At 25.1% G+C, this 25,279-nt stretch overlaps 2 protein-coding genes across 5 annotated transcripts in view; both read left to right on the top strand.

Annotated features, from left to right (window-relative positions):
* Window positions 1-6,712, top strand: part of LOC127285211 (neuronal calcium sensor 2) — a 192,067-nt gene extending 185,355 nt beyond the window's left edge. For all 3 annotated transcript variants that reach the window (XM_051311119.1, XM_051311101.1, XM_051311109.1), the window contains one exon: window positions 6,457-6,712. In XM_051311119.1, coding sequence (XP_051167076.1) covers window positions 6,457-6,633 — 177 coding nt within the window. In that variant the 3' untranslated portion in view covers window positions 6,634-6,712. The remainder of the gene's footprint in view (window positions 1-6,456) is intronic.
* Window positions 1-25,279, top strand: part of LOC127285229 (neurocalcin homolog) — a 229,210-nt gene that overhangs the window by 185,608 nt on the left and 18,323 nt on the right. For both annotated transcript variants that reach the window (XM_051311140.1, XM_051311131.1), the window contains exon 2: window positions 23,688-23,905. In XM_051311140.1, the coding sequence (XP_051167097.1) occupies window positions 23,836-23,905 (70 nt within the window). In that variant the 5' untranslated portion in view covers window positions 23,688-23,835. The remainder of the gene's footprint in view (window positions 1-23,687; window positions 23,906-25,279) is intronic.

The raw sequence follows: 25,279 nt of genomic DNA, 5'->3' as shown, positions 1-25,279 counted from the left end.
ATACTTTTATAATGTTAAAATAATAGTGTAATCAAATAAAAACAAATTTTTGATATAAGAAAAAATGATTGAAAATACCGTTCGGATTTACCCCGGTTTTCCAATTTTCCGGGGTAAATACGAACGGTCTGATATTATTAATAAAATTTTACAGAAGGCAAAAATGAAAAATAGTTTCTGTTCTAGTATTCATAACAAACAATTACAAATAATAAAATGAATTTTTAGCTTCTTTTTCTTCAAATACGAGACAAAATACTGAAAGAGTGTCATCTTTGATTTTCAATCTTTTTTGCAATACTCGTTATCTTTGTTTATGCTGTTGCTAATTAACAAACAAAAAATGGGATAATACTTAGAATCTCTTGAAGAGGATCTGAGGTAAAAATTCTCATGTCTAACTTATTTTTTAAAATTTTAATTAAGCTAAAATAATTAGCGTTCGGATTTACCCCGGCTGACCCTATAGAAAATCATTTTGATGAAAATTCTGCAAAATACTAATTCAAACAAATAAAAATTCGACTCAAAAGTAATTATGACAAATGAAATTTCATAAATTGAAAATAGAACATAATCATGCATTCCGGAATTTTTTGGATACATAATTTAACCCCAAATCTTATTTTTATAGATCTGCTTACATCTGACTTTCAATTTCAGAAATAGTTTAAGTTTAAATCTCACAAATGTCTAATTTAGAGATTAATTATTTTCCGCGTAAAATAATAATTATTAAAAAAGAAATAATACAATTAAACATGTTGAAAATTTTGAAAGGTATAATATTAATATAATTATCAAAGTTAAAAAAGCTTTTAAAAGTTACTAATATCCATTATATATATATATATATATATATATATATATATATATATATTAAAAATTAAATTCTAACCTTTTAAGTTGTATTAAATTTTATATATAGAGAGAAGACAATGTGAAGTAAAATATAATTTTATAGGCACATTTTACATTTTTCTCTCTCTTTTTTTATGACGATGACGGTATATATGGTGGTTATTTAAAGTTACTTTTTCTTTTAGTTGAAATGTATACATTTTCTTGGTTATAAAAGTACTCTTATGGTTACATGAACCTTTATATTCGAATAGACAATCGCCCACACTACACCGCAATTTCGAGAATATAACGCAAGTCATGGGACGTACACACATACAGACTGAAACGTTTTGTGCTCAAGTGGTTTACACTGCACATTGTTTTCCTCAGTCATGTGGTTTTCGTGTTAGAACTCGACCGCTTTTCTACTCTCAATTTTGCCTCCAATTCAACATTAGTACTATTTTCCCAATATATCTATATATATACCAAAACAAAAACCAATTAATTGGTTTTTTTTTTTTGTCTTGAACTTGTAATTATTTAAAATTAATTATTCCTAATTGTTGATTTTAATTATTTTTGAAATACTATTAAACTTTTTATATTATAAAAATTTTTAATTATAAATAATTTTAATTAAAGTATAAAAAGTTATGGTTTTAATTTTTTTTTTAAAGGGTTTAAAAACTTTTTAAATTAAAAGAAAGTTTATGTTGTTTTTAGCATGAAAAAGCACTTATTCATTTTTGCATGAAATATTTTTTAAAAAAGAGGAATACATCGTTAGTGTAAAAATCATTTTAACTGCTGTCAAATAATTATTTTCTTTATGTATTTTTTTTTTTCATTTTATTTTAAAAACAATTTCTATAGAGCACTAGAAAAAAAGCAGGTATTATAAAGCTTCATGTTTTGAAAGTTAAAATGAAGAATGGGCATGAGATTTTTTTTTTTTTTATTGTTGACGCAAAATGTGTAAATGTCGACTCAAGTCGAGAAGAGAAATAAAAAAAGAAAAAAAAAAATTTATTTCTCAGATGCTCTTGAAAATACGCACGCAGCAGTTGGAAAAATAATGCATGTTTTTAGTTTTTAGTACCAGTATCTTGAACTTAATTTTTTATATAGTTGTAGAACTTTATTTTCATGTAAAAAATAATTTTTATTTCCCAAAAAAAAAAATTCTAGAATTAAAAAAACTTTTTAAATAGAAGTATTTTTGAAAAAAAAAAAATGAACTGTCTTAATTCTTTGCGTAAAAGAAGAATTCTTTAGTACCGCAATAGAATTCAAGACCGCAATAGATTTCTCGTTTATTATCTTTTCGCTCTCATACTTGTTGCCATTTTAATGGAAAATCCATAATTAAATTGCAGAACGAACGTGCGATCCAATTTATGCACTGTATAAATTAATAGTCAGTAAAATGCACTCTAAACGTCAATACATATTTTTTTTTTTTTTTTTTTCAAATATCGTCGGCTGAAATCCGTCCGCGATTTCCTTTAAGTGGTCCCCCCATTAGCCTACTTTTTTCTGTTACCAGAAAAAAAAGTAAATTGGCGCACCAATACAATTTCATGCCCGAGGTAGAAATATCCTGCGAAATATCCTCTCAAACTGTTCTGTCATATTCAGAGGTTTCATACAAAAATACTCGAATTCATTTTTCCCGTTTTTTTTTTTTATTTCGTTTCTTTTACCTTTCGTATATTATCGGAAAAATTCTCATATTTCTGATGATGGATGAAATCAATCTATAAGAGCAGTAAGAACTCAATATAGATATATATATATGTGTTTTGACATGAAAATTTGTCAAAATCGTTTTTTTTTAATAATGAATTTATTTACATCTATTGTTTTATTAAAGTTTCTGATGCGATTTCGATTCACTTCGTTTCTATTCTATATAACAATAGATATACAATGAGATTCTATTGTTCGTTTCAATGAAAGGCAAGCTTTGCTTTCCACAAAACTGAAGATACTCTCTCGCACTCTCTCTCTCTCTCTCTCTCTCTCTCTAAAATCCCAATATATATTGAAGTTTCATTAGGAAACGAACAATACTGAAAATGTCAGAGATTTCGAATCTTTGGCTGGCGAATTGAAAATTAAAATATTTTTCTTTATGGAACAATGGAGTATTTCAAATAGTTTAACTTTTTACTTCATTTTTATATATATATATAATATATATGAAACGACAGAGTAAATTCAATCTTTTCGATTCATTAAATTTAAACTTCTGATGTTTTAAAAGTAAACCCAATATTGGAAAGGAAAGCTTACTCAAAGGATTATTGGGAATTTATTAAAAGAATTTTTCTCCAGACATTTGATATTAAAGTTGAAATAGAAAAAAAAATTATTAACAAGCATAAAATGTTCAAATGTTAAATAAAAACGAAGTTTTAAAAATTGACTTGCTTTTATTTCCAAATGAAATTAGTTCTATATATTTATTACACTGTTTATCGTATTTCAAAATAAGGTTAAAGAACCGTCAATTGAATAAAAAAAATATTTAAATTTTATAAACGAATTGGTATTTTTATTACATTTGTGATATAAAAAAACTTTTTTAGATTTTTTTTTTATTTTATAGAATTTTTATTTTTTACTCTCTAAATCTGAATTAGTAAAAATGTTTACTAATTTGAATTAGTGACTCACTTTTTGCTTCTGAATTAGTAAAATTTTACTAATTATTAGTAACTTTTACTAACAATTAGTAAAATTTAACTAATTCAGAAGCAAACAGTGAGTCACTAATTCAAATTAGTAAAAATTTTTCTTATTCAGATTTAGAGAGTAGAAATAAATTGAAATTTTTCAATATACATAGTTCAAAATTCATCGTAAAAAATGTAAGAATACTTGTCAATGAAAAATAATATATAAACTATAAGAGCAAGATCAAAATTTTTTTTAATAGCATTTCGTGTTAAAAAAATGTTAAACCAATTAAATTTCTTCTACTTTTTGAGTATCATAATTTTAAATGTCGGAAAATAAATTGGCAACCCTGAAAAAAAGGAATATCAATTTACTGAAATTTTTACTAGACCTTTACCTTTTACTAAATTAAGGGTATATAACCGTAACATAACCTCAAACTAAACAAGATGGGGGTCCCTTTTTATAAAAGAAGTTTATGTTCATTTCATGAACATTTTGCTTCCTCATTGCGCAAAGCAAAAGATTTGCTTCCTCTTGGAGGAAGCAATAAATTAATAATTTATATACATATTATTTTTAACGTAAGGAATAAGATTATTATATGTATTGCCTTTATTTTAGCTTTGAAACAATTTTTTTATTAAAATCGATTTTTTGAAAAAAAGTAAAAAAAAATTTTTTTTTAGGGGGTACTTTCTAAAATTGTTGTGTTCATTTTGAGATATTAATGTGACAAATGTACATACCGAATTTTAGCCAAATCCGTTAAAACGTATTAACGATATCGTGTTCACAAAAACTTTTTTAACTAAAATATGAATTTTTGAATTTTGAATTTTTTAATTTATTCTTTAAATTTCAATGAAATATAAACTTTATATATACCAATCGATTCGTCTTGATATGAGGAATACGATTTTACTATGTATTGCCTTTAATTTTGCTTTCAATAAATTTTTTCGATTAAAATCGATTTTTTTGAAAAAATGCCAAAAAAATTTTTTTTGTGGGTATTTTCTAAAATCATTGTGTCCATTTTGAGATATTGATGTGACAAATATACGTACCAAATTTTAGCCAAATCCGTTAAAACGTATTAAAGTTATCGTGTTCACAAAAAAATGGATCCACACACACACACATACACACACACACATACATACATCCGGACAATTGATCAGGGACTTATATATGACATTTATAAATAGAAAAAAATTTGTTTGGTGCATTTCTAATAATTTCATAATTTGAAGGACTACATAGCTTCCTCCAGAGGAAGCAAAATATATTAAAAATTTATTACACCAAATTTTGAAAGATTTAATTGTACAATTTTCAAAAAAAAAGAATTTTAAGTCAAAATTTATTGCCAAATAAGAATTATTTGACATGTTTTGTTTTTTTAAGGTTATGTGACAATCATAATTTTTATTGACAACTCCTTTTGTTCTTTAAAAGATTTTGAATTTGTGTTTTTGTTAAACAATGGTTTTTTAAAAATAGTATAAAATTTTTTTTACTTATTTATTAATATTAACATTAAATAAATACATAGTAAATAAAAAAAATTTTATCCAAATATTGTTAATAAAATTCAACGAACAGAATTGTAGAAAATCTTTCAAAGAGTAAAATTTACTCTTGTTTGTAAAAAATTTGATAAAAATTAGAATTTTTCACCAATTTTAAAGAAAAATAATTCAAAAGTGAAATAATTATTATTTAACAACAAATTTTTGTCCAATAATAATTTATTTTCAAAATTGTACAACTGAATCTTTCAAAATTTGATAAAATTAATTTTATTACCAGTTTTATTTGTTGTTAAAAACAACTTTTCAATTTGAGGTTATGTTAATGGGCTAAGCTAAGAACCCAGGAATGCAGTTTACCGGAAAAAAAATTGTCATTTAAAAAATTAAAATACTATTATTAATAATATCCATTAGAATTTCCACATTGCCCAAAAATCTTAATTTGTTCGAATTTTTATTTACACAAATTATTATTTAATAGAATTAAAAAAAAAACTGATTTTTTATTTGACCGAAATTGTGAATGTCCGAACAAATAACCGACAAAAAAATTTCGACGCGATTTTTAAAATTGCCTGATCTGAAATTATTAAGAAAATTGTGATTGGTTAATTTGAATATTCGCGCCAAAATCTTTAATTGTTTGGACGTTTAAAATTTCGGTCAAATAAAAAAAAATATGATAATTTTTAGAATTCTATAAAATAGAAATTCGAACAAATGAAAATTTGAAAAATTGGAAATTCTGACAACTACACTGAGAGAAGTTTAACGCAACATCTGCATTTTTTGAGGGACAGATATTGTACCACAATTATGTGCAGACGCAGTACTAAAATCGAACAGCAGCAGCGCCAATTGAGTACTGATTCTGACCTAACTTGTGGGACAAACGATTTAGTACAGTATCTGTCCACCAAAAAGCGCAGCTGCGATACAATTTAGAACCGATGTTGCTCGAAAGGTTAGGTACACTATCTGAACGTGTGTTTAGTACGAAATCTGTGTTTAACTTCTCTGTGTATAAAAAATTTTAATTAGCAAAATACAAATTTAATATTCTGTCGACCGAATGATAAAATCATTATTTATATAATTTTAGGTTATGTTTATAGTAGTTTTACCTTGATTAAATGTTCCTTTTTAATTATAATGTAAAATCAAAATCAGTTTTTATTGGAAAATTTTTTGTTGATGATCCTTTATGTGTACTTTTACTCTATAAACATAACCTATAATTTTTCTCTAGTTACATCAATGCGAAATAAAATCATCTTAATTTAAAAAAAAATGAATTTGTAAATCGAAAGTAAAAATCTATTAAATTATTTTGTTAAATAACCAAATGAAAAATAATTTTGTAAAACAATTTTCTATTTTTTTTTTTTAGGCGATATACGACATGTTGGGCGCATGTTCAAGTAACAGGCCTGCTGATAGCGCGGAGGAAAGGGCGAAGAATATTTTTGCAAAAATGGACGAAAATAATGACGGCCAATTAACACAGGAAGAATTTCTCAAAGGTTGCTTGCAAGATGAGGAACTATCGAAAATGTTGGCTCCTTAATCTCGGCACGTTACATTCGAAGATGACGTATCTGTATCGTCTTTCTAAAAACAAAAAACAAAAAAAAACAAAAAAACAATGCCATCACACACACATTTTCGTAGTACATTCATATTCACATGAAGAAAGCATCTCTTAAAAAAAAAAAAATGGTCAGACAAAAAATTTTAAAAAATTATTATTAACTTTTAATCCATCAATATCAAAAAAAAAAAAATACACCAGATATTTATTTTTTATCCGATATTCAATCACTTTAAATTATATAATTTTTAATTTTCAAAATTTTAAAAAATAAATAAATTTTTTATTTTTTGCGAAAAATTTGTTTCTTTGAAATACTTATAAATATCTGGTGATATTTTTGATTTTTTAAAAAAGAAGAAAAAAAATAAAGACCACGTGACGTTCACTGGTAAGCCATCAAAGTCTGTGAAATAAAAAAAAAAAAAAAAAAAAAACCAATAATGCGAGCAATAGGAATTTTCGTGCTTCCATCGAAGAGGTTCGCGATTATTCGTGGCTTCGGACCAAGTCCGTAACGAATTTATGTGACGTGCTATATAGTTAATACGCCACGCGATGCATATATGCATTGCGATTGATTCAATTACTCGCATCTTGTGTCGAGTCAGAATTAACGGAAATTGCATCAAGACGCGTATGTACGTTGCTTACAACTGCTAGCCATATACATATTATATATATATATACGATAAACAATATTCTCTAAATGGCCAACGTATTGATTTACCGCAGTGAAAGTCGGAAATTCACTCGTTTGCCAATATGTGTACCAAAAAAACGCGTACCCTGTTATTATTAAATTTTTAAAAAATTAAGAAGACTTTGTAACGACGCAACATCGATTTTAGCCGATAATCTTTGATTATTAATTAATTATTATTATTATTATTATTATTTAGTTCTTTGTCACGTTTCGTAGAGCCCGAGTCGAGACAGTATTTCGTTTGCAAATTTCTCTGAATTATTCAAAAATTACAACTGTCCAATATTAATTTTTCACCTTTGAAAATTATCGCACTTTCGATAGATTTTTTTTAATAAAAATCTGCAAAAAAATGCTCTACATCCAGAAAATTATTTCTTTGGTTCAAAGAATTTTTTTTTGACAAATTTTTCTTTGATATAAAGAAAATTTATTTGTTTCAATTATCTTTGATTAGAAAAAAAAATTATCTTCGTTTCCAAAGAAATTTTTTATTTAATTCAAATAAATGTTTCTTTGACCCTATATCAATGTTAAAATTTCTTTGATTTAATGCACAAATTTTTTTTGAAACTAAAAAGCATTTTTTGTTTCAAAGAAAATTTTATTTTGAATAAAAGAAAACAAGTCAAAGAAATTGGTTTCTTTAAATCAAAGAAATTTTTTCTCTGTATATAGAAGGGCTACTTTTTTTTTTTTTTTTTTTAGAAAATTAGTGTCAAAAAATAAAATAAGAATATTTCTTACTATATTTTGATCAATTTTCTTTGTGACAATATTTTTAGTATTTAAAATTAGAATATAATTCACAAAATTAAAAAACCAAAAAAATTTTGTCAATTTTTAAAATAAACCTTGAAATTTTGGAAAAATTAAAATTTGAATTTCTCTCATAATTTATATTAGTTTTCATTGCTGATTTCTTTTTTTCCATAAACTTTTTTCATGATTCTGAATAATCGATCGTAGGAATTTTGAAAAATTTTAATTTTTGAAAAAACTAAATTTCTAAAATGGTTGTATATTTTTTTAAATTTTAACAATATGTATATAATAATTCTAAGAGTTTCTATTTTTTTTTAATTTTTCTTTACTTTATTTTAAATTTTCATTTTTTAAAACGATTTTTTCCTTAAATTCTCGTACATATTTTTTTTAATTCATTAAATTGATATAATTATTTACCTTTACAGATTGGTAAAAAGTTATTAATTTTTTCCGCAAATTCTTCTTTTTATTTGCAAAGTTCCAAAATTCGAGATTTTTACAGTAAAAATTATTCTTTATTTTAAAATTTTTATTTATTTACAAATTTTAATACACACTAGTTCAAATTTTACAATTTTTCCCATAAATTCTTTTCTTTTTGTAAATTTCTAAAATTCTTAATTTTTCTTTCAAATTTTCTCTTCAACATTGTATTTCCATAAATTTTCTATTATCTTTTAATTTTTTAAAAATTCTCATGTTATAAAATTTTTTTTTAATTTTTCTAAAAAATTCTTAATATTTATTAATTTATCAGTTAATTTCCTAATTCTTAAACTTTTTTTTTAAACTTTTATTTCACAGCTTTCAAGTGTTAAAAATTTTCGGTCTTTTATTAGTCATAAATTTAATTTCTATTAGAAAATTTTTTATTTTATTTTATTAAAATTCAAATTTCTAATCATGAAAAACTAGAAAATCAAAATAATGTAATAAAAAAATGAATAAAAATTAAAATAAAAAAATATTTTAAAAAATCAGTCCCATAAATATATTTTCAAAAATACAAACATTTATATTTATTATAAGTGTATTTGTCCCGATTACCAATTACAGATATTAAAAAAAATTTATTTATAATTATATAATCTAAAAATTGTATAAACATTTTTTAATATTAAAGAATAATACAAAATTTAAATTAATAAGAAATTAAATCGATAAGAAACCTGAAAAATCGTATAAACAGTTTTTAATAATAAATAATAATTAATAATTAATAAAAAATTAAAATGATAAATAATAATCTGACGAATAAAAAAAAAAATTTTCATTTGAAAATTGTGAAATTCATTTTTTAATTTTTTTGTTATTAAAAATCAAATATGGCAAGAAACACACTTTTTTGACTTTTAAACTCTAATTTTCTCATAAACTAGAGGATTTTTATTTGCAGATTCTTATTTAAAAAAAAATCTGTCGAAAGTGATAAGAACTATTCCAGGGTCAGAAAAAAAACAATTTTCTTGGACAGTATTATTATTATTATTATTATTAATATATTATCCATTTTGATTACTGTAATTTTAGAAAATAGTGAGCTCAAACCGATTGAGAAAGACTTTACATAAAATTGAAATTAATTTGAATCTCTTTTTCTCTTTGTGACATGAACGCATTTCTTCGGAATTGCAAAAGAAGAGAAAACAACGTATTAATTTTTTTTTTTTTTGTTATTCTTATTCAATCATTTTGCACAATTTATTTCACATTTTATCGCACAAATTCTCACTTGTTTCTGTCAAAGCATTTCAATTTCTTTAAATGGACTACTGTTTTTTTGTAAATTGAGATTTTTTAAAAAAATATGAGAAAATAGATAGTTTATTTAGTATTTTTTTTTTTTTTTAATATATTTTCTATCTTGGAAGTTATTGAGAATATAATTTTTTTAAAAAAAATATCTTTAAAGAAAATATTGATTTTTAAGTAAATTTACTTTTGTGGTGAAAGCTCCTCTGAACTGAGTATTTTTTAGTTAGAGATAGAACTGTGAGCTTGTTCATAAGGCAGAAAAACTGTTTCCTCTCGTGTGCTTTTGAAGCAGATGACATATGTCGAAGGCAACGTTTGAAGGAATTCAAGGGAAAAAAAAAAAAAAAAAAAAAACAGAAATACACAGAATTCGATTAAAGTTGTTGAATATTTTCATTGACGGGATGAATCTCGGGGTTTTCCTTCGCTTATCAAATATCAAAGTTTCACATCCGATATCTGATAGATATAGCATATAATGCCTTGAAATTCTGATTTTCATGTCGGGCGCAACGCTTTTCACGTTTCAAAACTAAATTCATGAATAGCGAGAAATCTGATCTCAAAGTTTCAATTCTATTCTTTAATGTTCCTTAGCAAGAAACTTTAAACTTAAGAGGTTGTATTTTATCCTCTTAAACCTCACGTTCCAATCGTTTATCACTACTTATTGGTATTTTTGTTCTTCTTATTTTTCATCTTTTTCGATAATTTCAGGTAAACTAATATATTTTTTTTATTTGTTTTTTTTTTAATGTAATGTAAAATTACCTAAGGTATACAGGGTGGCCAATTTTTAGTTCCGTTTTAGAAAAAAAGCAGTGATTTTTTTCTTAAACCTTAAATTTTCAAAAAATAATTTTTCAAGAATGAAATTTCTTTTTTTTTTAAATTAATAAACTTGTAATTAATTAAGATAGATTTTAATATTTTTGTCAAATAATATTTTCCAAATTAAACGATAATTCTTTTCGACGAAAAAAATTTTCAGTCTTAATTAAAAAAAAAAAAAAACATTTTGAAAATATTTATCCTTTTTAATCAAATTTAACAAATTTTTTTTTTATTAATTCACAGTATTAATTGATTGACAATAAAATTCAATTAATCAAAAATTCTTAAAATTTACAATGTAAAAAAACTCAATTTTTAAAAATTTAATTAACTTATTTAAAATCAAATTATTATATAAAATTCAATTATTTTGTGATTTATTTCATTTGAAATTCAATAATTTATAAAATCCATTTTTTAAAAAATTTATTTATATTCAAATTATTTAATTTTAATTAATTGAATGTACAAAGTAATTAAAAATAACAAATATTTATATTTTTAAAATAATAAAATTTAAAAATAATTAAAGTGAGGTACCAGTGAAATTTTATCTTTTTGAAAATTGAAAATTTTTAAAAAATTTTTGAAAATTGAAATTTGAACTTCTTTCATTAATATTTTCCACTGACAATTTTTTTTACACTTTTTTATGATTTTAAATAATAAATCGTATGGGTTTTAAAAAAATTAATTTTTTCAAAAAATAAAATTTTTAAAAAATTGTAAAATAGCCAAAAATTATTTTTTTTTAATTTTTCATAATGGAATATGATTCTAAGTTCGAAAAAAGTAAAAAAAAAAATTGCCAACTCTCTAAAATCTGATTAATTAAATTTTTTTTTAAATTCTTTTAAAATTGAACTTCTTTCACAATTTTTTAAATATTTTTCATCATTAATTTTTTTTTACACTTTTCTTATGATTTTGAACAATCAATTGTATAGATTTTAATACTTTTTTATTTTGTTGAAAAATTTATTACCTTTATTTTCCAATAATTGATTTCACATGTCAATTAAAATGAAAATAATTGAGTTTATAAAATAATTTAACATTACAAGCAATTAAATTTAAAATAATAATCGGACTTTTAAAAATAATTGAATAAAAGAAAAATTAAATTACAAAAAATATTAACTTTTAATAAAATTGAATTTTATTATTTATGAAATTAAATAATTAAAAATAATTTTTATATTTTAAATCATTTTAAAAATGTGATATTTTTAATTTGAAACATTATTGGCAAAATGATTATTGTCTTTAAAATACATAGAAAAAAAATTGCAAATAATTAATTACTTGACTATAGTCAAATAAATATTTACTTGAACCAAATAATTTTTATTTCAGTCAATTAAATTTTAAATACCAAAAATTATTGGTTCGCATAAAATTTTAATATGGACACTCTGGTATATCTTTGACAGTAATTGACAAAATTAAATTAAATTTTTTTTTTTAATTCTTTTCTTATTCATGAAAAAAGAAAGAAAGAAAAACGCACAACTTTTTGCTTAAGTTTCGACTTGTTCCGAATGGCGAAACTTTCTATATAGTAATTCCGAGTCCAGAGAGAACTCGATGCACTTTGCATCTAATTATCACTGTCGCGTCTTAACTAATCGTTTTAGGCTCTTAAGCAAAACTTTGCAAGTTAACGTCATAAGGTCCTTAAAATGATCTAAACTCTGTATAAGCAAAAAATCGATAAACTATAGTGTCTATACTAGTTGATAGTGTTTGACCAATTGCATGTTCTTATAAATTAGATAAGATGGATTCATCTCGGTCCGCAAATCATTGCTCGATTGACCTCATGCCCGATCCCATTCAATAAGGCTTTGAATTTTAAATTAGATTAATCTTCATTTCCATTCAATTGGTATACAATTGCAAATCTTGTTATAGGACATATTCCTAGATTGAATATTGATGATTCTTTCTCTTCACATAATGTATATCTATTTTTAAATTCGTCTCGCGTTTCTCTATAACTCGGACAGAATTCAATCAATTTTTTCTTCTTTATTGGAAAAATTTCACTATTTTATTGATTAGAAAATTTTTTAACTATAAATATTTATAAAACGTGGTGTGAATTTTAATCAAAATTAATAATTTTCAATTATTAAAATTTTGAACAAATTTTTACTCATAAATCACAAGATTTCAAAAACTGATTTAAAGGGGGGGGTCAGTACCAAAGTAATTTTACATGCAAATTTAGCTACATTTTTCTCCAAAACCACTCAATTTGAATAAAGTTTGTTTTACACATTCAAACGAGGAATCTAGAGATTTTATATATTTTTTCAGGGGGAAATTTGATCGAAAAGCAGAGTTACAGCATTCTGATTGGTTTTTTTCAGATTAAAAAAAAAAAACAAAAAAAATACTTTTTACAGAGAAAAATATTGTAAAATGCTATAGGGGGAAAAAAAAAATAAATTTTTTTTCCTCAGTGACCTGTTTAAAGAGGAATTTCACGATTTTCCATGTTTGAAAAGACTTTTCCAGAGGTTTGGAAAGGATTTTAAAGATTTTATAACAGTTCAATGCATCCGAAGATTCCGAACGATTTTATCTAGAAATAGAAAATTTGAATTTTTCCAATTTTTAAACACATTTTTTATAAAATTCCAAAAAGTTTTAAAATTATTTAAAAAAAACAAAAGAATTCATACCACGTTAATTAATATAAATGTACCTGAAAAAAATCTTTTTTTAAAAATTAATTTGGGATTGAAAACCAAAAAAAAAGAAATTCGTCGAACATTTTAGACTAGGAACATATCATTGCATCCTTCCATATAATAAATGAGAAAAGTGATTCATCTTATAAGAATTAAATATAAAAAAAAAGAAAATACCTGCTTTCATTGTATCTATTCTATTAATATATAAAAAATAGTCAATTTAAAAAAAAAAATACCTATATAAAATACATTTATAAAGATGAAATCTTTGACCGTTTTACTCGACATTCTCCAAACTCTCAAATATCTAAGGTCGCTTTTTTAATTTCTACTGTATATATATAATAAATAAAAAAAACCGTACACGCACGCGAAAATGGACCAGCTTTCTAAAAAAAAAAAAAAAGATGAAATTTTTGAAAAAAAAATCCCGTTCAAGAATTGTCAAGTTAAAATCTACTCGCAAAACGTGTATGGCAAACGAATGACCCAACAAACTTAAAAAAAAAATGGAAAGTCGAGTAGGCGTACTAATAGAAAGTCGAGCACTGACAATCGAAATAATACATTTTACGAATGATTATGAAAATCGCGTATTAAGCGTAGGCGTCGCGACGGAAGACGAAAGCAACGGGTATTAGAATCAAAAACGCGTTCTTGTCCCTCCTATATAAAAAATAAAACCAAAACCTCAACTTGATTCTTTACACGAGAATATTTTGGGATCGAATAAGTACTAAAGCTAATTTTTTAGAATTATGTTTTAATAGAATATTTTATTCTGTAGAATATTATTTTTTTTATTTGACAGAACTATTTTGAGGTTAAGTTTACAACTGACAGGTTCGTTTCCATTGTCCCATTTGTCATAATTCTCGTCAACTGCCGTACTCTGCTCTAGTAAAAATTTAGTAACTTTATAGTAACTTTTAATTTTAACAATAAAGTCACTAAATTTTTACTAGAACTGGGGGTGCAATGGTTTGACGTTTTTATACAACAAAACCTGTTTTCCTTGCACTTAGTGTGCCAACTTCACGTGGCTAAAACTATAGGCCAAAGCAGAATGAAATCTCTAATCGTAAATCTTAAGCTTTTTTACATGTGAGAGAGAAAAAGATAGAAATATCTTTTGTCCTTTTCTCTCTCATGTAAAAGCTTAAGATTTACGATTAAGGCCTTTCTCCAATATGTTCCTAAATGTTTGCGCTGTGTGACTGACACGTTGGTTCGCAAGCGCAGTGACGTCATCAAATCATTGATACCAATCGCGAACAAAACGTTTGGTTTATGATTTTAAGACACTGAATTTTTTAATTATAAATATTAAATAATTAAAATTATTAAAAGCCATCGAGAAACATTTGCATTAAAAATTGTAAAGTTGGAAAAAGGGATAAGAGGAACATAAATCAAACTTTTTGTTCGCGATTGGTATCAATGCTTTGATGACGTCATTGCGCTTGCGAACCAACGCGTCAGTCACGCAACGCAAACATTTAGAAACATATATTGGAGAAAGGCCTTAAAGCTGAGTGCAGAATGAGCACGTTACGTTACGTTATAACGAAAACGTGCTGACGTCACAATGCTATTTCAAATGTGTGACGTCACACGTTAACGTTATAACGTAACGTAACGTGCTCATTCTGGACTCAGCTTTAAAACCTGAGCAGAAGAGAAACGTAACCGGAATAATGAGTTAGAGAAGGATAGATAGATTGTTTGTCTTTCTCTAACTCATTATTCCGGTAACGTTTGCGGTTATGTTTCTATTCTGCTTTGGTCTTTGGAGATGTCATTCTACGTTGGCCCTATCACAAAAATTGTGATTAGTTAAGGCTTACGCACAATAGACTCGCGATGGTCGTTTGCGAACAAGATGCATGAGATAGAAAAGAATACGAATATATTTCTGTCCTTTTCTAACTCATGTTTCACGTTCGCTAACGTCTTAGTTTCGCGAAGCTATTCTGTTTAGGCCTTTAATTTTAATCTTAACCTAAAAATAGTTTTATCAAATTGAATTTCTGGCTAAATAATTTTTCTCAAAATAAAACATTTTCTAAAAAATAAAAAATTCTGGAAATTCTGTAAAATGAAAATTCGAACAAATTAATATTCTGTAAAATTAAAATTCTGTACAATTATTTTTTTGTAAAAGTAAGATTCTTTTAAATTACTATTTCTGCAAAAATAAATATTCTATAGAATGAAATTCTATTGAAATATAATTCAAAAAAAATTATCTTTAGTGCTTGTTCATGCATCTCAATATTCCCCCCCCCCCCACCCCACTGGATATGTATACAATTCCAAGTTTTAATATTATAATTAAATAATGCAACATTGCTCGAATTCGAGGCAATGAGAGGAAAAGTCAATTGAAGCCAATATACGAAAAAAAAAAAATTCAGTTTTAGCCATCTCTTAAATTTCTGTAATTTTATATTTTTCTACTCCCCCCGTCCTTGTCTTTCCTTGAATTTACCAAAACGTTTTTTCTTCTTAACATTTTTTATTATTATAATTTTTTTTATTACTGTGATATATTTCAACTTTTTTAATATTCTACTATATAAAAATAAATACATCTTTTGAATCTTTTAATTAGAATCGAGACAAATTGAAAAATATTTTCTAGATATTGCTTTAGGTTATTTGTCTCTCCATTGAGTATTTTTATTTCATTGAATTTTATTTCTATTCAAATTTTATATTAAAATATTTATATTACGGTTCTTTTTTTTTAATTTACAATATTTCATTCCATGTTTTATGATCTCTTTATTAGATGAAAAAAATTTATAATATTTTGATTTGATAATAAAAATCCTTGTTTTTGTCATTGATGATTCCATTTTTCACATTTAATTTTAAAGAAAATTTTAGAACTCGGCGTTTCTTTGTTTATGATCTTTCTTTATTCAATTTCCAATAAACCTGAATGATAGTTTACAATAAACGTTTGCTATATATATATTTGCAGTTTCACCACCGTTAAATCAACGAATCACATCGAAGAGGAAACGGACTGAGACAATTGGCAGTAAAATACCTTGTTTATATGGCAAACTTTCTTGTAAATCGAATCGTATTCTCCCGTCCTCTTCTCAAATTTCTTATATTGATTGCACATAATGTAATATATACGTAATCTTTCCACTTCTTTTTCACTAAAAAAAAATAAAATAAAAAATAAAAAAACATACGTCGTTCAAATTACTCGAGAGATTTCTCTACGAATTGATAGCAATAGTAATTTTATTTTACAATAAAGTTGATCATTTTTTTTTCTCACAATTTTCATCATTTTTATTTCATTGAAAAATTTCTGAATTTTTTTCAAACTTGTATATTATAAAAAAAATTATTATTATTTAATATATTATTATAATTATAAATATATTTAATAATAATTAATTGTTTTAATATGTAAAAAAATTCTCCACAATTAGTGTAATATTGTAAATATGTTGACAAATTTTAATTTTTAGTTTAACATGTAACATAACCTTAAACTAAAAACTAGTTTTTAACGCAAACAAAAATATGTTAGAAAATTTAATTTCAATCAATTTTGAAAAATATATTACAATCGTATATTTTTCAGTGTTCTTAAAAAATTATTTAATAAAAACAATTTCATTTTGTTTACAATTTTTGAATAATTAAGAAATTTCTAAACGTAAAATTTATATTCGACATTATTTTTTCAAAAAAGTGTATAATTATATTTTCCCAAATTGATTGAAAATAATTTTTCTATTTTTGTTTATGTTACAAATCGTTTTTAGTTTGAGGTTACGTTACAGTTCTCCTTTAAGAGCTTCAATAAATAGGAGACATAACCTCAAAGTAAAAACTTTTTTATAATATGCAGAAAAGAAAACAATAATATGAAATAATTATAATATATTTGGAAAGAACCAATAATGTAATTTATAAAAAACAATTCGTATTAATTAAAATTATTATTATTATTATTATTATTATTATTATCACAATAATATTTATTGGAACAAATTGTTTTTCGAATCGTTTTGATAGTTCTTTTGAAATGTACATTAAAATTGATTTATATTATTGTTTCTTTTCCTTAATACAAAAGCATTTTTTTGTTTGAGGTTATGTTCTGGTATTGTACTTTCTTAACTACGTTGGCTACGGCTGCATTGTTTTAATTCGACAAGAAAAAAATTTTTATATAGGTTATCTTTGCACGTTTATAACAAAAAAAAAGTTGTTACGTTTTTGATTATTAAATTATTTATAACCTTCCTTTCATTGTATTACAAATGAAAAATTGAAAATTTTTTAAATTTTTCATAAATTAAAATAGAAAAAAAAAAAAAATGTTGAATATAATAATTTTATTATTGCTATCGTGAAGAAAAGATTTCTCAGTATATGACTTTTCTTACTCGTCGTGTATCGTTATACAAATTTAGCTCGCAATATTAATGTATAATGCATTTTACCATATAAGTATAATATAATAAATATTCAATATGTTATAAATATTAAGGTTTACTAATTGTTAGATATATATATATTAATCGCTATACTAATATCGATATAGCAAAAAACAGAAAGAATTTGCATCGAGAAAAGTTTCTCAATATCTTCAAGGATTAATATAAAAAAAAAAATCTCTTTTTAGGAGAGGTGGAAAAAAACACATACACATACACAATTCTCGGGAATCATTTGAAGAAACGATTTTATAAGCAGCGCTTTTTATAATTTAATAGAAAAAAAAATATAACGAATGAAAGGTATAAATGTATTCAAAGTCCTGAATATAATAATATATTGAAAAAGCTTTTCTCGATACCATTTCTCTCCGTTTTATTCTGCGCGCGTCCGCGATTGACGTGGTCTTGCACAGATCCTTTGTCCGAAAATAACGTTATTATTGTTGTACTTGTTAGTTAAGCGCATTTTATATATAGTTTAATTTAGAGTTTACTGATGATTGTCATCTACCACAATCTCAAAAAAAAAAAAAGAAATCCTATTAGTACTCGTCATAGTTATATTATAATACATAACATATGAGATTTATTTCCGAATGGAAAAAAAGCCGCAAGTGATTATTTTGATACTTCAACTTTTTTTTTGACACAATTGTTTTTATTTTTTCGACATAAATTAAGAATTATAATAAAAAAAAAATCGATGCAATTTCTCTCTGTGTATTTGTTATGCGTGACATGAAAAAAAGAAATGTCAAGTTTAGAGGTTAGGTTTCACGAAAAGTTGCTGTTGTCATAAATTCAATTCAATATATGAAGCTTTTTGAACAATTACATCAATAACAATTTTTTTATTCTTACTAACGATTAAATAACTCTTAATGTAAGTTTTTACAATTGAGTATACAGTTTCCTGTTTTTCAACGTGAGAATAAAACAATCGAAAACAGAGGCGTAGGAACGATTTTTTTCTGGAGGGGCAAAACCATATTTGCTTGTCGTATTTCCATAAAAACTTGGGAGGGGGTAACAACAACCCCTTGCCTCATCGATTCCTACGCCACTGGCACAAAATGTGTTTCACAACAAAGCAATCTTTTAGAAAGCTGCGAATAATATTTATCTTTAAAAAAATGTTCAAATAATAATTTAGAGGCTCTTTTCATAAATATTCTATTTTTCGTATATATTTTCTCACAAAAAAAGTCAAGAATCGTGAAGTATCAAAAAAATCACAATTTCCAATTACTTGTAAATGTAGTATTCTGAAAAATCGCATTCAAGGCATATATCCATCGGTGTCTTTACTTATACGCAATCATCTCTGTATATAAAGGCATTAACAGTCAGATATATTAAAAAAAAAAAAAAAAAAAAAAAATGTAAAGGACAAATGCTCGGCAATAAAGACACGTGTTTTGTATACTCGACACAAAAGCTGTCTATTGAAACGAAATGCGAATAAAACTGTCAGCCCTCTCGCACATATACATATATATAGAGCTGAGACGATTGACAGGCTGCAAAATCGATTCAAGTGACGACTTTTGTTCCCGCGAAGACAGTCCACAAAGTATTTGAGCAGTCAATCGATATATGTAGTTGACTCTCGGGGATATATCCTATATATGGAAATCTCAAAGCAAAATACTCAAGCGATCATTCCTCTTTCGTATATAATACAAGATATATATATATTTAAGGGAAATTTTAATCCGGTCTATATATATATATATATATATATATTTCATATCCGGTGTTAATATTTTTAGAATAAATCTTATCTTATTAATATGAGAGCTTCTCGCGATTATTTTTCGAGACGCAGATACATAACAGATTTTTCATCATCGAGAGGGGAGAAAAGAAAAAGAAAGAGGCGCGAAATGTCTGTGACCTTATTCCGAGTATTCGCCCCACAATCCTCCCCACGTGAAAAACAAGACGTAAAAAAAAAAAAATATTGTTCTGTTCAAACAATCAAAATGACCCGTATTTTTTCCGTGGGTGTAAACTCCGATAAATACCTATACAATATTATTATTATTATAATTATTACTATATTATTATTATTATTATTATTATTATGATTATTATTACTTATTATTATTATTACTTATTATAATAAATCGCACTATGCTCTAAATGTATCCTCGTTTGTTTTTTAAAAAAATCTTTTTCTGTTACAGAAAACTAAAAACGAAGAGTGTAAATGATTGTGTTTTGTCGAGTGAATCGTATGTTTGTGATTTTTGAATGATTCACGGAAAGAAGAGTTTGTATGCTTTTGTTTGTTTGTTGGTTAATTGGCTTTTTGCATAGCAGGTAGCCAAACACTATAGTTGTATGCTATATTCTATTTAATATGTATAGTAAACATAAGGTTGGTTTCTATTGTTCCCATTCGCCATTTGTCATAATTCTTGCCAACTACCTGCTCTAGTAAAAATTTAGTAACTTTTAATTTTAACAATAAAGGCCTAAGCAGAATAGATTCTCGAACGGGAACGCAATCGCAAACGTGAGAATGTGTAAGAGAAGGATAGCAAATATATTTATTCTTGTCTCACTCATTCTTACGTTTCGATTCACGATTGAGTTTCCGTTCATGAAGCTATTCTGCTCAGGCCTTAAAGTCACTAAATTTTTACTAGAGCAGGGTGCGATAGTTGACGAGAATTATGACAAATGGCGAGTGGGGATAGTGGAAACCAACCATAAAGCCTAAAGGCGCTTGTACACCTCACAAATTCTGAGTATCCTCGGAATTTGTCAGAAGTTTCACTAACTTTGATTGGCTTTGCTCATAGAGAATTTCGAAATTTTCCTATCTTTTGGAAATTCTCCATGAGCAAGGCCAATCAAAATTAGTATAACTTTTGACAAATTCCGAGTATACTTAGAATTTATGAGGTGTACAAGTGCCTTAAGGGTGCAGTCCCATGACGGCGCAAATGCAGAATGCAAAGTTGAAAATCATGAGAGTGAAAAGGATAGCGATATCTTTCCATCTCTTCTGCACTCATGGTTTTCTGCTTTGCATTTTACATTCGCGTCGTCACGGGACTGCACCCTTAATGTACACTCGAGGCCAGAAAGGGTCCATACTTTAATTACGTAACGCTTCATTGGGGGGGGGGGGGGTTAAAGCTGTGTGTAAAGGCCTGAGCAGAATAGGAACGTAACCGCAAACGCAACCGGAATAATGAGTTAGAGAAGGACAAACAATATGTTATCCTTCTCTAACTCTATCCGGTTGCGTTTGCGGTTACGATTCCGGTTACGTTTCTATTCTGCTCAGGCAAAATGGCGCTAATGTATATAAAAATCTGTTACATAGGGAGGGGGTTTAAATTTCAAAGAAAAAGCGTTACGTAATTAAAGTATGGCCCCATATGCTTATACTTTTTTTGTCCTTGTCCTACACACGTGTTGCCATGACAACACGTGAGTTAGAAAAGGACAAAAATTTGTAGGTATATCTGTCCACGAGTGTACAGTAATAACGAGTAGTAGAATTTACGAAAAACATTTTAGTTCGTTCCCTAACTTGAAGCATTAGTTAAAAAAGAACAGAGATATATATTTGTGTTCTTTTCTATTTCATGCACCTCGTTTGCAAACGGACTTCGGGAAGCTATTGTGCGTTGGCCCTTATTTGTAAAATCAGATTGACGCGTAAATAGATTTTATAACCACAAAATTTTTCAACTATTATAAAAATCATAAAAACATTTTGACACTTTGGGGATAGTATTAATTTATCCGGTAAAAAGTTTAATATTAAATCGAAAACAACTGATCATGTATTGAATTCTAAAAATTCTATAATTCATTTTTAATATTTCAAGAATGTTTTCAAGTTTTTAAAGAACGCTATAAGTAAAAATTCACGAAAAATGTGTATACTATCCATAAGTACATGATTAGTGAAAATAAAAATTTCAAAAAAAACATTTTTTCCGTGTAGAATAAATTTTTAAGTAAAAGAATATTTCAAAAATAATGAGAAAATAGTATTTAAGAAAGAGGTTTACATTTTATTGAATAGATATTAGTCCATTTGAAAATTTTTGTATTGTTACTTTTTACTGACTAGTTTAGTAATTTCTACTTTCATAATAATACAAGCTCTACAATACATACTCTTCTCTCCATGATTGTTAAATTTTGTTTGAATCTTTATTTATTTAGAAATATCGAAATTAGTTTTTACTATTAAATATTAAGACAAAAATTACGGAAATAGGTAAGATTTATTATTATATTAAAAAAAAATTTATATTTATAAAACTCTTGCAAAGTATTTTTTTTTTTTTTTTGGGAAAAATTATAATTTTTTTTCGATTTCGAATAAAATTATAATTGAATGGAAAATAAAGATAATATTTGAAAATTTAATTTAAGAATGCAAGAGATAATATAATGTTAATTCATTCACATCTGCTGAGTTATCCACGGCCCTAAAGATTTATTCCCTTGAGTTTTCAATAGATTTAATAAATAAATAAATAAATATATATATATATAGTATATGTATAAGAGAATGTAATACATGAAATCATTGACCTCAAGAGAATTCTCGTCGGATATCGAAATTCTAAGTGATAAATGTTAAGGATAAAGTTGCTTTAAAAGCGAGACCTTATATATACATATAGCAAAACCAGAAAACTAGGTCGTTGAAATCGCCTCCCAAAGCTGGGAATTTTTACTTTTTAAAAAAAAAACCACTTTTCTTTAAATTGTGTTATTTCTTTAACTTTCAAAATATTTATTTTCCACTATTCAACAAAACACAAAGGTGTAACTGATTTTTCTTTTTTTTTTTTAAATTTACGAAAATAAATTTCAAAAAAAAAAAAAATACCACAATTTTTAATGAATGAAAATCTAAAGTTACAATGAAAAAAAATTTTCAATTGACAGAAATTCAATAGAAATATTTCGACATTTTTGAAATATTATATTGACAAATTACAATTTTCTTTAGAATTTCTGATTATTGTTAATTTAGAAAATTATTTTAAAATCGCGCTCAAATCATTCTGTCTGTTCGGTCATTTTCAATTTCGGACAAATAAAAATTTGGAAAAATGAAAATTCGGCTAAAAGGAAATTAAAATTTTGACTCACTTAAAATTTTATTATAAATGAATTATTAATTATTATTAACAAATATAAATAAGAATTCTTTTAAATAAACTGTTGGGATAACCTAAAAATTACACTGAAAAAAAAATTTATTCGATTCAAATAATCGGTTACTTGATTATTATTAAATAAATATTTATTTGTATTAAATAATTATTATTTGAGTCAATTAAATAGTATTTGTTTTAAATACAGAAATTATTGATTCAAATAAAATTTATTTAATTCAAATAAAAAATTATTTGGTTCAAGTAAATATTTATTAGATAATAGTCAAGTGAGTATTTGAATCAAATAAATTTTTTTTTTTCCGTGTATATTAAGTAAAAATACGAATAAAAATAAATTCTATCAAATTCTATTGTAAAAACGAAAATTCGACAGAAAAAATATTCTATCTAATGAAATTAAATGAAAATGAAAAATAATGAATTTTGAAATGCTTCGATTTTTTTCTTTTTTTATTTTCGAAATTGAATAGAAAAAAGAAATTTTTTTTGTTGAAAAATAATTTTTTATTTTGTTATTCAACAGATGTGAATGTAAAATTAATAATAAAAAAAAAAGAGTTGAATTCTTTTGAGGCATTTTTAAAAGTGTGTTATAATAATTTCTCCATTTTCTGTTTTGCAGGTGGTGTCTGGTGTAAAGTACCAGCCACGAAGTTTTTGGTGCACATAGGCACACGTAGGCTAGTAGACTAGAGAGTTGGCTCTTACATATTTAAAAAGGGATTCGAGATCCAGCGAGGTGAACTCCTGGAGCGGCGGCGCCTTCAACGATGGGTAAACAGAACAGCAAACTCAAGCCAGAAGTGCTGGAAGATCTTAAACAAAACACCGAGTTTTCAGGTGACTAGAAAACGTGATGTGCAGTGCTCGCACTTACATCACTGTGAATGAATCGTGTCTATATATGTACTATTGCAGCTTCGGGGATATGCCTCTCTCACTCTCTCTCTCTCTCTATATATAAGACGTTTGTAGGTCCTTAACCCTTTCAAGTCAAGAGGCAGTTCCCCAAACATTAATTTTCTAGTTTCCATACTCGCATATAATAGGCAATCAACATCTCATGAAAAATTTAATATAATCAAAATTGTTAATGAGACTTTTAGTTTTAAATTGTTATTATTTTCGTATAATTAATTGGATAACTGTGGGAAACTGGGAAAATAATTTATTTCACTCGAGAGGTGAACCAAATAATTTTTTAAATATTTGAGAAATAATGAGCCAAAAGTTTTGAACGTTCAAATGAACGAAATTTTTTTTTTGCAACTTCTTTAAGTACAAATTTTAATACAAAATATTGTTTTAAATATCTAAAAAGAAGTTATTAATTTAATGATAGTTTAATTTATTGTTTTATTTTACATGGCCATCATAATTTTTAATAATTTATTGATTGAAAAAAATATTTCGTTCATTTGAACGTTCAAAACTTTTGGCTCAGTAAAAATAATTTTTTAGTCTTGCATATTTTTAATATATTTGTTTAAAATTAAAAATATAACAAATTCACAAAAAAGTAAAATTTACAATCAATTTTTCATTAAAATTCTTTTTTTTTAAGGAGAGGGCCTAATTTTTTTTAAATTTCTTCTTTTCTAAGACTTTCTATTTTTTAATTTTGAAAAAAAAATTTTAAATTGTGTTTTTTATTCTTTTTTAATTTTTCTTTGGAAAATTCTCTTTTTTTTTTTAATGTTGTAAAAGTTTCTTTTTTTTTTATTTCTGTTTCTTCAAATTTTTATATTCTTAAGGGTATGTCAAAGTCGTGATACTACTTTATATAAAAGCTGACATGTAAGAAGTATCATCACTTTGACATACCCTTAAAATTTTTTATTTCCATTTATTTTTCTAAAATTCTCGTTTTTTTCTAATTCAATTATTTTTCCCACTTTCCTCATTTTTCTGGAATTTATTAACTTTACTTATTATTATTTTTTTTTTTTACTTTTACAAACTGGTCAAAAGTTTTCAACTTATTTTGAAAATTCACCCTTTATTTTCAAAAAATTCCTAATATTTTCATTTTTTTTCCATTTTTATAACTTAGTATTTAAACTAAATTTTTTGATTTCTCTTCACTTTTGAAATTCTTGTGTTTTTTAATTCTCTTACAATTTTTCCTTTGAAAATTTTTTCATTTTTCAAAAATTGTAAAAAAATTTTTTTTTCTATTTCTTCAATTTTTTATTTTCGGAAAATTGTTAATTT

This window comes from Leptopilina boulardi, unplaced genomic scaffold, assembly GCF_019393585.1.
Source record: "Leptopilina boulardi isolate dan_hultmark-lab unplaced genomic scaffold, ZJU_Lbou_2.1 LbouV2_121, whole genome shotgun sequence".
Lineage (NCBI taxonomy): Eukaryota > Metazoa > Arthropoda > Insecta > Hymenoptera > Figitidae > Leptopilina > Leptopilina boulardi.
The sequence above is the reverse complement of the archived record's forward strand: the minus strand, read 5'-3'. Positions and strand labels throughout refer to the sequence as shown.